The sequence below is a fragment of the Pezoporus flaviventris genome, unplaced genomic scaffold (assembly GCF_033815535.1).
Source record: "Pezoporus flaviventris isolate CSIRO_AGI_PZ_B2104156 unplaced genomic scaffold, CSIRO_AGI_Pfla_v1 ptg000078l, whole genome shotgun sequence".
Classification (NCBI taxonomy): Eukaryota; Metazoa; Chordata; class Aves; order Psittaciformes; family Psittacidae; genus Pezoporus; species Pezoporus flaviventris.
In genome coordinates, this window is record NW_026892626.1 from 2,420,283 (window position 1) to 2,437,544 (window position 17,262).

Here is a 17,262-nt window from a genome sequence, read left to right on the forward strand (position 1 = left end):
GCTTGATCACAGAACAACTAGAGAAGAGAGGGGTTGTGCTCCATTTAGTTTGCAAAATTATGCATCTCTTGATTGACATGGCAAATGACTCTAAGCATGGTAATTTAGAGTAAGGGGTCCACTCCTTGGTAAAAGAAAGCATCACAGGATTCCTGGGTGACTTATCATGTTAAGAAGTGCAGATCTGGACTTCTTGCATATGTCAAGCTTGATTGAAATCTTCTGTCTATGATTATTGCTGTTTCCTTTGGCTGACTTGTCAAAATGCCAACTGCGCTCTAACTCAAATCTATCATCAGGTTAGAGCTTCACAGAAAAAGAAGAAAAGTCATTATTTTTGACAATAAGAAAGCTCTTTTTGCAATCCATCTGGAATGCATTAAACCAGGAGACTTCATGCTGAAAGGCCACAAGCAGTCCCACAGGGACTATGAAGCACACAATCAAACATGAATCTGTCAGACAAGGACTATTCTCCTGAATATACACCTTTGCAGATCTGAAATTGTTGTTTTGGTTTATGGGGCTACTGCATGCTCTTGCTTATTTTGAAGTCAGTGGTAAAATTCATGTCTGCCGCTTGGAGTAGGCAAACACGGAGGAGGAGGAGGCCCAATTATGAATTTACACTTCTGTTCTCAGTGAGAGGCTGAGGCCTGGTGGGATTTCCCTACTAAAGAAAAATGACACAAATTACACAGCTGAGCTATGCGTTCATTCCAGTACCTGACTTTGTGTCATGCTCAGCACAGCAGCTTGCTCAGGTGAAAGCTGCAGCTGTCTGACTCCTTGCAGGACAAACCCCCGACAAGTACAGACTGAAATCACATTACCATATGCACAAGGAGATATCACAGGTGACACCATCAAAATGACATCCCCTAGATCAAAAAGAGGGTAAGAAAAGCAGCATATTATTCTTACAGAAGCTATGGTATCACTGCAAGACAACTCTGACAGTGACTAGTTCCAACTTGATCCACATCCCAAATGGTGACACTGTATTTTCTAGTTTATTTGCTCTATCCAGCTCATAATGACTGCTGTCAGATGCCAACCTAGAATGGCAAAGCTTATGGCATCATCAATAATATCTTTATGAATCATCTACCCCAGACAGTCCATCTCATCAGGTCCATCTAGTTATCTAATAGCTACTCACCTACCTTTGGGGTATCTGTGCTCTCAGTTCACATCAGTCCTTGCCAGGCTGTTTGAGCTGTTACCTTTCTGTTTCCTCTTGTTCCTTCTTTAGTCTTGTCTTTAACCTTTCCCCAGAGCTTGCCTTGCAGCACAAGCTCCTGAATCTTTGGACCAGTTTGTGATCATAACCTCACCTCACTCTTTGGTTTGGTACCTCCTGTGGCTCCTGTCCTTGGTTATTATGATAATGGTATCAGCCTTTTCTCTCCTACCCAGTTCTCATCCACTAGGTCTGGCTGCTCATTCTCTCCTTGTATCCCTCATCCTAGTAAATAAGGTTGTAGAAGCAACTGGAGTTTACATCGGGTTAGAACCTTGGGTTTTTAGGCTCCTGTTTTCCAAGTTCAATCCCAAACTCACTGCCTTTGGCGACAACAGATGCTATGAGCCAACTTAGGGGAAAGAGCCTACAAGACCTCCTGAGCAGTGTCTAAGCCCCATTTAGGTACTACAGGACAAGCTCAAGACTTTTCCTTGAAGCCTCTGATCTGAGGTCTTCACTTTGCTCTAATCTTATCACGAGTCTCTGCTTTTAACACCACCTTCATTACTACACTGCCCTAGTCCTACTATAGCTTTTTATTCTGCACACAATGTACATTCAGATCTCCACAGCCTGCCAAGAGTGAGCTCTGAAGAGAAATCCTCAGTATCACTTCTACATGGGTTTCTTCTACACTGTCCCATTATTCACTTTTAGCTCTGATCAAATGATATAATGAGGTTGGAGTATTTTAGTTTCTGTGTCCCAATTACACTTGTGATTTGGGGGCAGGACTATCAGCAGTGAATGTTTCTTTTGGTTCTGGACTTTATATAGGAATATCTGTACCCCCAGGAATCTGACCTGGTAGTTCAAAGCCATTGCAACAAAGCAAGGGAAAGTTTATGTCTATTACCAAAGATGGGACAGGCAGGGTACTTTGCCTAAAATGTCTCTTTAGGGTTTTGGCTTTAATTCTGCTGGCTTTGAGCCAGACTGACATTAGTGCCACATTAATTATATGTGAACTGACAAAATTCAGAGTTGCAGGTGGTAAGATTTTATTTCCTCTGTAGTTGATAACACTTTAAAACCCAAGCATCTTTTATGTAATACACATATCGAAATCAGTTTTGAACAGCCTGGTCTAGTGGAAGGTGTTCCTGCCTGTGGCAGGGGGGTAGAACTGGATGAGCTTTAAGGTCCCTTCCAACCCAAATCAGTCTGGGATTCTGTGAACAAGAACACCTGCTAGGGTTGGTAAAGGTCTGATTACTTAGGAGGGGCAGATATACTTGGTGGGAGCTGCAGTGTATCTGTTCTGAATGTTCTGCATGGATTTATCTTCCTGTCTCAAAGAGAAGCTGCTGGAAACCTGAGGGAAGGAGTCAGTGAGTTTCATTTCCTTTAAACACCCCAGGGCGTCTGCTCCCAGACCACATTTTCAGCTTCTCTTCCAAGAGTCACGATAAGAGTTATCTATCTGAGGAGCAAAGCTTAAAAGTGACTTCCTGAGCCCAAATACAGATGGAACGTGGTGTGGTGTAACTCAGCAGCCCACATCAAATGTGAATCATTAATGGCCATAAAAGGAAGGGGAGGCAGAGAATGTGACTCATTCCATCAGCAGCAACCAGCTGCCATCGATACCAATCCCAAATAGCACAAAGCCAATGGCTGTCTGCCAGGCTACCTGAGTTATACACCATCGTAAGAAAGAGACAAGGGCGATTTGGGCAGGGGCAAGTGATAGCCAGTTAATATCAGCCCTATGAAGTACTTTCCTTTGTGATTGTGTGGTCAGTCTTGCCCTAAATGAAGTCTTAACCATTTCATCCCCTCAACAACGACTCTTCAACCAGTAGAGGTAGGTGACCTCTAATCAGTTAAACATGCAGTTTAAGGGCACTGGTAGGTCTTTCACGTGACTGTTTCTTTGCAGATCAGGTCCCGTGCAGAGATTTCCTGTGGGGTGTTGTCTTGTTTCTTCTTTTTTTACCTTTCAGTGAAAGCTAAGCAGCCTACAGGACTCCAGCATCTCCTCCCACAAGGAGAATGATATGATCGTGCTCCTCTGTCACTTCATTTTAAACAGCAGGGTTTCACTAGAAATTCATATTCGCCTCTAGAATTGGCCAGGTTACAGCACTGAGCAATCCAGTGGGGCAGAATGTCCTGACACAGGTGCACTGCAGTAACGTAATATTGTCAGAGAACCATAACACCTCACAATTCCTTCCCTAACACTGACCTTAGGTACTTGAGACAAGCATTGCTAGAGGTTGAGACAGCACCATGTCCTGGCGATCAACCTGTTCTTCATCTGCTTCTGCCCTAGTTGACAAAGGGCTGTGTGAGTTAAAGAAAAGCAATAAATATTAAAAGCTGTTACACCAGGTTCTGACTCAAACCTACTTTCTGCAACAAGCCCAGGGCCGCAGAAGCTTCTTTGGTAAAACTACTTTACTGGAAAAGCCATTTCAATCCTTTGACCATAACATGACCTGCCTCAAGGTCTCTCTGACTAAACATCTTTTTCTATTACTCCCCCCAAGGCTCTCTGTGTTCAGTTAAAGATAGCTAATGCAGAGTAGCCAGCTTGGCAAAGAAATCTGGGAACTGAGCAATGTGTCAGGTCGCATCACCAGAACTTTTCCTACCCACGTATACATCATAGCTGCTGCTCACTTCTGGTTCTTTAGCCCAAGTTCAGCCAGTTTTAAAGGTTGCTGTTGGACAACACGAACAACCAAGTCTGGCAGAGATGAAACCTCCACAACACCCCTGCATACCCGAAAGCATAAATCACAGCACAGTGAACATAAGGTGTGGTTCTGAAAGCCAGGAGCTGACAATAACTCAGACTTCAGTGTGTGAAACTGTTTGGCTGGGTCTGGGAAGCACAGGCTGCTCAGGCAAAGCTGCCTGCCTCATCCTTTGACATCACTGAGCTGGCTGGAATACATCCTAGTTTTTCACTCCCAGGAGACCATGGCATTTGCAAATATAATCTGAAAACTGCAATCTGAGTTGCAGTTTGTACCTTGTCCCCCAATGGACCAAATCACCAGCATTAGGAGAAAGACAAGTGCATTATTTAGAATGTAATGGTGCTCTGGACTGGCTAAGTTATACCAGACGAGCAGAATTCATCATCTTTGTAAGACAAAAAAAGCACCCCTGGGGAAAATGAACAAATAAATGAAGAAAATGAAACTTTGCCGAATTTATTTTTTTCAAATCTTTAAAGTAGAAATGATGAGAGTTCATGGCCCAGCAGAACTGAACTCTGACACACAATCCCTCCATGAGCATCAAGTTAATTCTACATGGATGCACTTTGCCACTCTGCAGAGAGCATCAATGGGCTGTGGATTCCCTCACCTCTAGCTTGTTGCCACATGGCACCCAGTATCAAGGATGAAAAGGGATCTTTAACACCCTGCAGCCCTTCCGCAGCACCAGGCACAGCTGGAGGAGGTTTAAAATCAGTCTGATCAGCTAGATATGGGACAGCAGGCACAAGAGCAGATGCTGCAAGGGTATTAATTACATGCGTAGCTACCAGGAAACAAGTAATGGGGAGCAACTGCAAGAGCCTCACGTCTGACACCTTGACACACGTATTAGGTGCTGCAGAAGAGACTGTCCTGTAAGAGAGGGACGTCTGCACAGAGTAGTAACTGGTTTGGAGCTATAAAAGTAGGAAGACTGCTCCCACCCTGCACTCTTGTTCACTGAGACCTTTAACAGAATTATAGAATCATAGAATAGTTAGGGTTGGAAAGGACCTTAAGATCATCTAGTTCCAACCCCCTTGCCATGGGCAGGGACACCTCCCACTAATCCATGTCACCCATGCTGGCATGGGTAAAGGCTGGTAAAGACAGAGCATGACAAGTTGGGTGCCTGTCTGGCCTCCATGTCACACTTTGCCTATGGAAACCACCACGGTTCAAAACCATGCAGGGCCATCACGTTGCTCTGTCGCACTGCGAATCTGGACGCAGGACACCAGCATGCAGTGCTGATGCAGCAGACCTCCCTCCAAACCAGAGGCAGAGCTCCCTCTGTGCATAGCTATCCAGGAGGGGCAGGTGGATGAGAGGATCCTCTGGGCTTCTGCAGTAGATGGCACTGATGGAGCTGCATTCCGTCATGCTGGCCAGCTGTGGGGCCTGCAAGGTGCTGTATGCTTCAGGCCCTCTCACACTCAATGCCACCACTGGTGGAACCTTGCTTGTCTTTGAAGTACAAGAAGAAGGCAGCTTTCCTGTGAAAGACAGACATATATGTGACTACAACATGGAACAACCCATCCTGAGGCTGTTCATTCCACTCAAGTGTTCTTTTCAGATTTGTCATAACTGGACTTCAACCTACTAGTTACCTGTCCTGTGGGTGACATGCTGGCAACCAGCTGGATGTTTTTATACAGCAGTAAATCTGAGATTATTCAAGGTAGTCTGTTAAAGAAAGAAGAGCTGGTTGCCTCAGATTTGCCATGGCAAGGAATGCGCAGGTTCTTTACTATGGAGCAGCTGATACCCTAGAAGTCAGCACTAACTTCTTGTACAGGCGGTTGTTCATTCCCATGAGGAATGCCAGGGAATTGAAGGGAAGAAAGAACAAGAACACAAGCTTCCAAAAAGAGATGTTTTCTGTGATGTTCATCAGATATGAGAAAACTGGGAAGGGGATCACAAACTGGAAATCTGCAGACTTCTTTTCTAGATTATTTCCTTCTGCCTCCAATACAGATTTTGTACTATGATGTCAGACAACATATCCAGGCAAATATTTGATCGGGCTCCTTTATTCCCCTGCCAGGACTTGTGCTGAGGCTTCCTTTATTTCCTGTAACAACTCTTCCTTATGTCTCAGGCAAGCCTTTCTCTATGTCTACAGTCAGCATAGTTGGGGCCCAGTAAGTAACCCCAGAAACAGAAGAAATTTGGCTCCTCTTCAGTTCTTACTGCAGATGTCAGAAAAAGATGCCAGGTGTGTCTTTTTTTTTCCCTGAGGATTAAAAGCATTTTCAATTACCTCATTTGTTGCATAAGAATCAGAAGCCAGAATATAAGTCTCCAGAGTAGGTAGATAACAGAGAAACTGGCTGTACATATTTAAAACAATAATTTTAAAGTTTTCAAGCTAAGGATACAGATGTAATCTACAAACTAACATAAGCAGTTCTCAGCTCAAATGAATTGTCTCTTCATACAAAATGTTCCTAAATAATGGTGTATGGTACAGAGCATTGAAGCAGATCTGCTGCCTCTCATCTCCTAATGACTGTTGATTTTATGGTTTTCTTATTCATTTCTGGAGTCCTTAATTTCTCCAGCTATCAGTATGAATGTATTACGCAGCACCGAGCCAACCCCAACTGTAAGATCATTTCTAAGGCAGTCTGCTCCTGTTCTTTTCAAACGAAAATAGGGAGTAGGGAGACAGGAGAGTTTTCCTCTGGTTAAGCTGGTCTTCACTCACCTTCTGCCTGAGGAAAAGGAAGCCCATTTCTCTCAGTCTGCCTATACCTTTCCCCAAGAGAAATACTTTTCCTGTCTTTGTGATGGTGTCACATACAAACCTGCCAGGAGAACTTCTTGGCGTAAAAGGAAGTACAAGCCATACTAGAACACAGGCAATTTCTATGCTTAGCAGCTAATGTAACATCTGTTGCTCTACAGTTATATTGCATTAGCAGCTAATAATATTCTGGACACGCTTTAAGAAAGACATCATTAACTCTGTTTTAGAAATGGAAAAACAATGAAGACCTGAGTGGTGCATAGCAGTATGTGAAAACACTGGAGTCCAATGTTAAAGACTCAGTGATTTGAGTTCAGAAACCAAGATAATTTCTGTTTACCTTTTCTTGCTGGTCTCCCATCTCAGACCGGCTTCCCTTCGCACATATGATATTTTGGTGACGGTTTGTCAGCCAATGCAATTACAGGACAGCTAGATCAGTACTTTTGCCATGCTTCTTAAGTCCCATGGACAACAGGATGGGGGAAATTGTGGGGAGGCTGGATTTTCTGCAGCTAGAACATTCAGGAAAGTCACTGGGAGCTAATATAGTATATTTAACTCACACAAGTAACCCTGGAGCACAAGGCACTGCAATCTGGGAAAGATCACTGCAAGTGAACACAACTGAAGTTGTTTGAGACACAAAAATATATCAAGACTTAAAAATTCAACTCCTGGATATTCAATACTGGGAACAGAAAGAAAGAATCAGCCCAGAATCTTCTATCATTTCTTTTGGGAAAGAGATGGGAACTGATAAAGCAACACTTGTAAATCTGATACCCTCTTCCCCATATTCACAGCATCACATCACTCTTCACCTTCATACATTCACAGATCTTTGCCTCCACCTCAGTTTTCAGAAGGAAAACCAGACCTCACCTGAGCAGGAGAGCAGTACATCCTGCTGAGGATAGTGCAGGTGGAGTCCACAGGTATCCAGACCTGCACTGAGTACCAGCTGCAACATGCGATGGGTAGCCAGGGGACTTTGGAAGAGCCTTTCAAACAGCAGCACCATGGCAACCTTAACAGCAAGAGCACATTGGAAAAGTGAATTAAATGCTTCCAAGCCCTCAACAACCATACAGCTGTATCTTTTCTGCTCACCTTTAGTTCCCATGCTTTATTCACATTGTAAGAGCTACAAAGTGGCTTTCTTTTATGTTCACACGCTATTCGGCTTCAGATTGAATTACAGATAGTTATGATACTTATGATTGACTATTTCTGCTAATATGACTGTGCCTTTTGTCACATAAACCTTCTAGTAAAAAACCTGCAAATTCTCTGGGGCAGAGCCTGAAGCGCAGCCCTCCTGCTGTCAAACTTCACATAATACAGAAATATGGTTAAATAATAATAGACAAACTGGTTGTTTCTTTATACATACATAAAAATGTCAAAGCCAACATTAAAAAATACAAAATTAAAAGGCAGACACATCACTGGTTCTGTACCACATTTACATTTTGAAATTTTCTTTACCAGATGAGTGCAATTCAGCCCATCCTGGTCTGTAGGAAAACATACACCAAAACAGACTGAATGTCTATACCCAAAAGGACGCAAATTATTATCACTTTTTCATCAGAAGAAATATACTTTCAAGAAGCAAACTCCTTATGACTGGAAGTTGTGTGGTGCTATGGGTAATAAATTGTCCAGCTGTAGATCAGACAAGTATGATTGTAATGGCCTCAAACATGTGCATGGTCCTCCTGGATAGAAGACAACTCAACGCTCTCCCCAGCAGCAAGCTTTATGGCTGCGGTGAATGCCAAATGAATTCATCACTATTGGACACTTTAAATGAAATGCTACTCCCCCATAAACACGTTATAAGGCCTATACAATCATGATAAATGAAGATATAAATTTACTTAAATCATAAAAAAAGTGGTCTAATTAGGAATAAAAGCTCTATTTCTTTATGTTTGTCTAGCTCAAGCTCTCCTGCTATTAACCCAATATTCAGCAGCCAGCAAGGAAAAATTTTTCTGTGGCTCCTCTGAGTCCCTGGAGCTCAGCTGCCTGGGCCCAGGGCCAGCTCTGCTAATGCAGCTCTCCAGCACTGCACAGCCTCAGCACCAGCCCGGCTGCCTCTGCTTTGGCTTCAGGTACTTGCCTTTGGCCTCTGCTGAGCTTTGCTGCAGGTATGCCTTTGCCCAGTCTCATAGGATCACAGGCTGGTTTGGGTTGGAAGGGACCTTAAAGCTCATCCACTTCCAACCCCCTGCCACGGGCAGGGTCACCTTCCACTAGACCAGGTTGCTCCAAGCCCCATCCAACCTGGCCTTGAACACTGCCAGGGATGGGGCAGCCACAGCTTCTCTGGGCACCCTGTGCCACTGCCTCAGCACCCTCACAGGGAAGAACTTCTGCCTAAGAGCTCATCTCAGTCTTCCCTCTGTCAGGTTAAAGCCATTCCCCCTGTCCCTACAGGCCCTTGTCCAAAGGCCTCTCCAGGTTTCTTGTAGCCCCTGCAGGCACTGGCAGCAGCTCTAAGGTCTCCCCGGAGTCTTCTCTTCTCCAGGCTGAACAAGTCCAGCTCTTTCAGCCTGGCTCCAGAGCAGAGCTGCTCCAGCCCTTGCAGCATCTCCATGGCCTCCTCTGGATTTGCTCCAACAGTTCCACATCCTTCTTATGTCACAGGTCACTAATTCTGGCTGTTACCCTAACCCACAGGCTTTCTGGTTTGAGCTTGTCACTGTGGACTCTTTGGCTGAGCCTGGTTACAGCTGCTGGGCCTGCTCTGCTTTCCCTGCTTAGATACTATGGGACTGCACCCTCTCTGCTCCCAGATAGCCTTCTCTTACAGAGCACCCTGCCCTTGCTGTGAGAGGCCTGTACAGACCCACTCCAGCACTCCTGAGGCACATCGAGGAGCTGTAACAAAGACATAAGGCATTTTCCAACTGTGCATAAGGTATCCTCAGCTCCTATATGTGGACCTCAAGTACCTTCCAGGAGCAAGCCTGGTACATCTCAGCAATGGCTTGGGCATGAACTGTTAAGTGTTGAGAGGAAGCTTTGTGTATCTGCATCTCCCTGAATCAACACTGACAGGAAACTGAATTCTGTCAGATCAAACATGCTGTTTGGTATTGCACAAGAGCTAAGAAAGGTAAGTTACTACAGTTAACAAGTTATTGTGGTTGGAGGTCCAGTGCATTTTGGTATGTACTCCTAAATATGACCTAAGTTATCCTAACCTTCTCTTCCTCTGTGGTAAACCAAGTAGAACTGCATCCTACTTGTGCATAGAATAAACACAGTTACTGTAGGTCAGGTGGTACCAGAAGCTTCAGAATTAGTTTTTTTGAACATTTCTGAGCACAAGGTTTAGATAAGTTGTATTATATACTGGCTTACAGTCAAGTGGGTTTAGGCTATCAAAATACTGTCTCCTGTTACTGATTTGCACCCTAGCTGGTAGCAATTTCTTCAGTCTCCTCATTTCACAGTTTAATCTTCTGTGGCTCAGAGCAATCAGCATATCAATACTGATGACACAAAATACTCATTTGATATATATAGGTCTGAGTGAGAAATACTTCAAGATCAGTATTTGTACCAAAACTCAAGATTAAAATATTCCAGGCCACTTAATCATCTCTCATCTTCCCACATAAGTCTTCCCATAAGTCAGAAAGGAGTGGTTTGGGGTTTTTCTTTTACCTTGGTGTCTGTATCTCTGCAAGCCTTGATGTTGCTGCTATTAGGGAAGTATTTGTCATCAGTTTCAACTGTCTGCCAGTAAAATCCTTTTGGTACTGCAAACACCTTCTCCACTGCCTGAAATGCACAAAGGACATCTCTTACCTGTATGCTGTCTTGATCTGTCAAAATAGGGCTAGGAGAAAAGATAGTGTTTTATGACTAGAAAGGACATTAATGGATTAAGCTCATTAGTCCATCATTGTTAATCTATCATTTGCTTTCTTACAACCATACCATTAGCTCCAATTAAGTGATATACCAAAAACATGAATCTGGAACCATTTCTGGAGACCCTGAACATTCCCAGGGTCCAACCCAGTGACTCGCCAATGTGCAGAGCACCCACTGACATGAACAGGAGTCACATGCGAAAGGCACTGCAGGATCAGGCTGAGCAGACCTCAATTCTCCAAGATTGCATTGAGCATGCAGCAGAAAAGGGCTTTGTTAAAGGAATGCTCTAATTAGCTAATGAAATGGAAGGGAAAGAATTCGCCTGCAACCAAAATAGGACATTTCTCTTGTGCTCATGTCACCACAAGTGACACATATCTGTAAGTCTTATTTTGCCACATACTCATGGATAGGCAAAAAGACTCCCGCATTTAGGTCACAGCTTTACGGAAATGTAGTGTTTCCCAGTTTCAGCACCTTATTTTGTTTCTCATCCATTTTCTGCACAGCCAAGCAAGCAACTTGTACGAGTGCCAGTTTAAGGATGTGTCACTCATGAGAACTGGCTGTGACTGCATGCTCAGTAGGCATGGGCACAGTCCGGGAACAAACGTGGCTTTGGGAAGTCACGTTCCTCAAGTTCTGGTATGGGAAGAAGCGATGTTCACATCTACACCAATATTGAACGTTCCAGAAGTACAGATGCATTTAGCTAGAGTTCACAGTGAGGAGGATTCATTTCAAGACTGAAACAAATTTAAAAAGTTTACTTTAGAGTCATAAGTTCAGGTGGTGCACCTCAGAGTAGCTTCACTATTTTAAAGACTCTACTTTGATTCCCAGCAGTCATTAATCTGCCCTCATCTCATGGGGACAGACCTTTCTAAAAAGGAAAAAAAAAGAACTCCATTTCAACGTGGCCTCATCAGGACTTGTATTATGGATAGAAGCTGGACTAACTGCCCGATGAAGCGTCCATTCTGGATTACGAGGGTTCTAATGCTGTTCAATTGCATAATTATGCAAAATATTTCCTTCTTCCACTGCTCAGCAGATGATAGGCACTTCGTAACATCCTACAAATGTTTAAAAACAACACCCAGAAAATGAAATTAATTTTAATAATATTAAACCCTCTCTGACATCTGCCTTTCTGCTCCAGTAACTTTTTGTGTTTCCTCCTTCTTCTATTTCCTGTGCTTCACCAGATGTTTGCCTAAAGGCAGAACAGGGGATCTTGCTTTTCACCCAGTTTCAGTCAACATGACTACACCAAACCAAGAGCTTTGACATCTCTCAGTGGATTTGTCCATTTTGTCCTGTGATTAATTCACCAGCCTCCACTGTGATATTACATTTGGAAAATATCATCAGAGGAAAAATAAGAAATCACTGATTTAAAGAATCAGATCTTCACTGTCTCCAATGTTTGTTGCCAGCTCCTGCATGCAACACTGGCAAATCACAGTGAGCACAGACAAGCCCTACAAAATAGGAATGCAGCAAGACCCCAGTGTCCTGTTGATTCAAGCTGCTTCTTCACTAAACCTCAAGTCTCTGAGCTTTTCAGAAGAAGGAAAAGGGAAGGGATATACATAGTCAAACAGCCTACATTTTCATGGAAACCTTCATTATAATGCTCCAGCTCCAACCAGGACACAGAGGATGCATGCTGGGAAATCCAAGGTAAAAAGCTAACCTTCAGGAAGAACCACAGTACAGGCTGTGGATCAGTGGTGATCCCAGGTATGCTGCCACGTGGTCAGCCTCTCTTCCTGCTGGAGCAAGGATCTGGCCACTGCTAGGAATCAAAGTCTGTGATCTGTCAGACTCTATTTTCCAGCAGCCAACCTGGATGTGATTTCAAGAAGTAACAGGAAATGAAGCTTGGAAAGTCTTATTTCTCCTAGAAAATCCTTCTTGTCACAAGTGAGAAAGCAGCCATAGATGGCTGCAGTATGACAGCCTCTGCTTTGTCCACTCCAGCTAAAATGTGCCAGTGGAGAACTCCCCACACTGCCTTCCTACACAGTTCACAGGGAAAAGTAGAAGAAAGCAACTTTGCCCATTCATGTAGGAGGGAATTGCATCAAGTCAGTTGCTATAAAATTTAGATGAGCCCTATTTAACATCTAATGCAGAGCAACCCTTCACAGGCAGCTGTGGGACCCTGCTTATGTTGAAATAATTAGGGTGATTTTGACACTATCTTTACGATACTTTGGTGCTACTTTTACTGTTTCACAATGAGAGCGCATAGGTGTGAGAATTGTATTGGTTTCACCTCAGGACTGATTTCTCTCTTATGACTCCAACATCAGCTGTAAAGCTTCTCTGCAAACATAGCAGTCCAAGAAGCCTCTCCCAGGCTGGCTGATACATCGTCTCTGAATACTGACCTGTCTCTCAGAAACTCCCTCCTCATGCACTGCAGAGTGACTTACAGGCAGTCCAGCTTTTGATATCTACCTGAAAGGAAGACTCTGCAGACTTAGAGCACTAAATCTCATGTCTGATGGCAAAGGCACTAAACCAAGGAGGAAAGGTCCCCTATAGGCAACCAGTGGTAGCCACAGGAGCTCCAGGGGTAACTTTGATTTATGTTGTGACAGGCTTTAAACCCAGAATCATTTAACCACAGCTATTTCCATTACTATCTCCCTCACCTCCACTGTCAGAAAGGAGGGCTTCTTACAGTACCAACATCATCCTCTCCATCCACATTGCCATGACCAGAAAGAGCAAGAAGGGAGTGCATGTCCATAACCTCCCATTTGTAGTTACTCTTTTTTTGTCAACTATCCTTTTTTGTACTTGTTTGAGAGACAAATCCTGATTTCTACTACCTTAAGACACAGGAAAAGACCAGTCTCTGCCATAGCCGGGATTGAATGTGCACCATGCTTTCAAAAAGAAACCTAGAGCTTTGTTTCAGATAATATTACCAAGATGAAGCCAGACAGTTATGGGAAGGAAACTCAAAGCAGAACAAAAATGTACTGTAACACACTGAGCAGAAACAAGAATAAGCACATTTTAGAGAAGACTGGAGCTGTCTGCAGCAAACCCATGAATATTTAACTGTTATACAGCAACACAACCCAGTCCATGATCTCTTCTTCTTGCTTACAGGGTATTCTCTTCTCATTTCCAGCAACAAAGAAATTGCTTTTGCTGTCAGATGATCTAAGAGAGTCTTTTAAGCTGCAGTGAGTCTTCTAGATGGCTTCCCAGCCACAGCAGGGAAACAGGGACTGCAGGAAGGATTTCTGTGTACTCCACGACCTAATCTCCTCACATGAAAAGTACTTCCCAATGCTTGGGTATTATCACTATGGGACCAAACTCAAATCCCTTGGAGAAAGATGCTGCATCCTTCACTATCTCCAGGGACAGATTGTACATTCTGTGCCTGTATAACTTCTTCCTTTCAGCTCCACTGACCACATGAGTGGCAGCAGAGGAAGCACTACTGTCACTCTAGCAAAGGCCTTGATGCTAACACACAGGCAAGGCTCATGTCTGATGTGATTCACTGACATGTGCCTCTGAGTTAGGCAGCATTATTCTCAAACTCTCAGCTGCCTGCTGTCATGAATCCCAGTTCATTAGCATTGTATTCACAGAATCCCAGACTGGTTTGGGTTGGAAGGAACCTTAAAGTTCATGCAGTTCCAACCCGTGCTGGGGCAGGGACACCTTCCACTAGACCAAGTGCCCCGTCCATCCTGGCCTTGAACACTCCTCATGGAGATACAGCCACGCAACTATTCTGGGGCTGCAGTTACGGATTCATGTCTATAAAAGCATATAGATGAGGCCCCAGGACAAATGTCCCACCCGCAGACAAGTCATGTCCACGTGGAATCATCAGCCAGATGACGTGCTCTTGCTAAAGCTGTTGATACCACTTCATCAGGCTGCATGGCAGACTCAGGGTGCCAGACACATGAAACCTGCTGCTGAGCATCAACTCAGATAAAGACAAGACATAAACCAGGTTTGCTAAGCAAAGGGCAGGATGAACTTGTCATTTTGACCTCTTGTTTTACAGCTTCAGCCTGGATTTCAAACCATCAAGCTGCTGGACCTATGACTGGCACCTGCTCCTTGGGCTGGGTCTGCTTTGGGGAAGCAGCTTTATCCCTCCCTAATGCCTATTTCACCTGCACAACAATCAGGTCTTTCAAGCTCTGCAGAAGCTTTGGAGGAGGAAAGCACAGCCCTAAGCCATACACTAAATCTAGGAGTGTACAGCATCATGTGGATCAGGTCTAACAGCTAGCCAAGATGTGCTGCACTCCAGGTAGCTCAGTCTGAGCTCTTCACCCACAGAACATTACATGACTCAGCTTAGGTACTGCTTAAAGCTGCCAGACTGCTGCTTCTCATGCAGCAGGAAAGGAAAAAGAAAGAACACACATTGCAATAACCCCAAATCAAAGCTGCATCATTGCTGACACTATGAGGCACTGAACCACAGAACACTACCAGCCATTACAAACTGCAACATGCAAAGGCAATGCCCGCACAGCCAAGGGCCTGAAGTGAGCTGAGTGAGAAGCTGTGGTGGTGGTAGTAAGCAGCAGTTCTCTGAGCAAACCTCTCATTAGCACTGAAGGTGAAAGAAGTTATAGTAAAAGACAGTGAAAGATGCTAAAGCCACTCATCAGGGCTAAGGCCACGACACTTGTCAGTGAAATAACATCAGAGCATTCAAACTCTGAAGCTTGGTCTTCTTGCTGAGCCCATGGTAAAACACAGACTCACAGCTCAAAGATTCTCTGGAAATACCTCTCACTCCCACTTCAGAGACTATCCACAGAGTTAGGGCCACCACGCACCTGAATTAGTTGCCCAAAAGTGCACAAAGCAACATGTGATTCAATGAGGCTGCTTTTCCACAGCAGGGAAGAGTCTAATTGCACTAGGAGTGCATTGCTCCTCTGCTATGTGGTTATTTCAGTCTTTCGAAAAAGGTTTGCACCATTCAAAGCTTGTGTGTAGGTGTAGAGCTCTTCTGGTAATCTAGTTGCCATCAATTCTCTAGCAGGGAAATCCCAAAAGCTGGCAATACAACACGAAAGAACTGCTGTACTTTCTGTGAGTCCACTTCCATACATCAAATTTCCTGTCAGTTCAGTCTGCGCCATTTGGAAGTGTTGGCAGCTTTGAGTAACATCACTGGGGTAAATTTAGGTCCCTGGACCTAGTTGTGGAATTATCTATGCTTAGCCAAAACTTCATTAATGAATAAATACAATGGAGCTTTGCTCAAGCGAAAAGAGAGGATGGAACTTTGTGTAGACCTGCCTTTAATCAGTACCATTGCCTCAAAGGAGAAAGCACACCCTTGTGCCGGAAGTCTGCAGGGAAACTAGCTAAAGGAGCAGCAAGAGGGACCTAAGCACCAACAGGTGCAACAAAAACATTTTTCTGCAACTAGAAGGAACACATCTCATTCCCCTGGACTTAAAGATGGAGGTTCCTCTTCTTCCTTTAAACCTCCCTGATGCAATCACCCATCCAATACTGCCATGCCCTCACTCTGTCCTGGCAGGCACCTGCATATGTTGGGAGATCAAGGAGATGCTATGGAAGGTGACCAAAAGGGGGTGAGCATCAGGGATTGCACCCTTTGGGCAAATGTCCCAGTGTCCAGAACTACTGAGAGAGAGCAGGAGTTCCAGGTTGAAATGGAACAAACACACAGAGGAAAAGCAGCATCAACACTGCGTACATATGTTGTCTGTATCCCTAAGGTTAATGCTTGCATTGTAGGGATTAGCAGGAGAAAGTACTTCTATGCTAAAATGAAGAAATCCTCTTTTTGCTGACAAGGGACATTGCAGTTAATGACTTCCACAGGGATTATGTCACTCCTAACCTAACCTGGGGTTTTAACGAGTTACTCTTCGTATCAGCAGGTTAATAATCTGTATGCACAGCATTAATAAGAAAGCCTCAGAGAAAAAGTCAGAGAAAAGCAATCTGTTTGTAGTTCAGAACACATTGAAAACACAACAGATCAGCCGAGTGAAAACAAGACATTGACTCCTACACTAACAATGTGCTTAGAGGTTATTACAGTCATTGCTAACATAAAATTGCTCATAAAATCATACACAGAGCTAGTCAGTACACAAGCAGGCAGCAATTTTACTTGACGTTCCTCTCCCTCCACTCCTACCCATTTGTTCCATCAACGTATCAGGATCTCTGTCTCAGACTGTAAGCTACCTGGAGCAGAACCAGGTATTCCCTGCATGTTTTTTCAACATGCAGTGCAGAATCTTTGGTCTACTTAGTTTTGTATATACCACCTCAAAATCAATATCAAAATATGTAAATATATCTAATAAATATCTAAAAAGCAAGCAGGGATCACTGGCCTTGTACAAAATCTTCAAACCAATGAAGTTAGAGGAATAAAATATTGAGTTTTCTTTGTGATGCTTTTTGGTTGTATTTTAATGACATTTGGGGGCATTCTCAGTTGGTACAGCTTTGTAAAGCTGCAGGGCAGAGAACAGGGTTTGCTGCTGCCTGCTGAGAGCCTGGCTCATTGAGCCTGGCTTGGAGAAATCAGCCTCTCTGTTTAATTGCAAGACACAGCTGTTACAAAACCATGCTACATAGTG

General features: G+C 43.9%; 1 protein-coding gene across 1 annotated transcript in view; it reads right to left on the reverse strand.

The window, feature by feature from the left end:
* The window catches only part of DNAAF8 (dynein axonemal assembly factor 8), a 93,380-nt gene that overhangs the window by 36,641 nt on the left and 39,477 nt on the right, over window positions 1-17,262 (reverse strand). Inside the window, 6 exon segments of the mRNA XM_061473710.1 lie at window positions 727-881; window positions 3,438-3,535; window positions 5,096-5,104; window positions 5,165-5,459; window positions 7,607-7,751; window positions 10,406-10,522. Of these exon segments, the coding sequence (XP_061329694.1) occupies window positions 727-881; window positions 3,438-3,535; window positions 5,096-5,104; window positions 5,165-5,459; window positions 7,607-7,751; window positions 10,406-10,522 (819 nt within the window).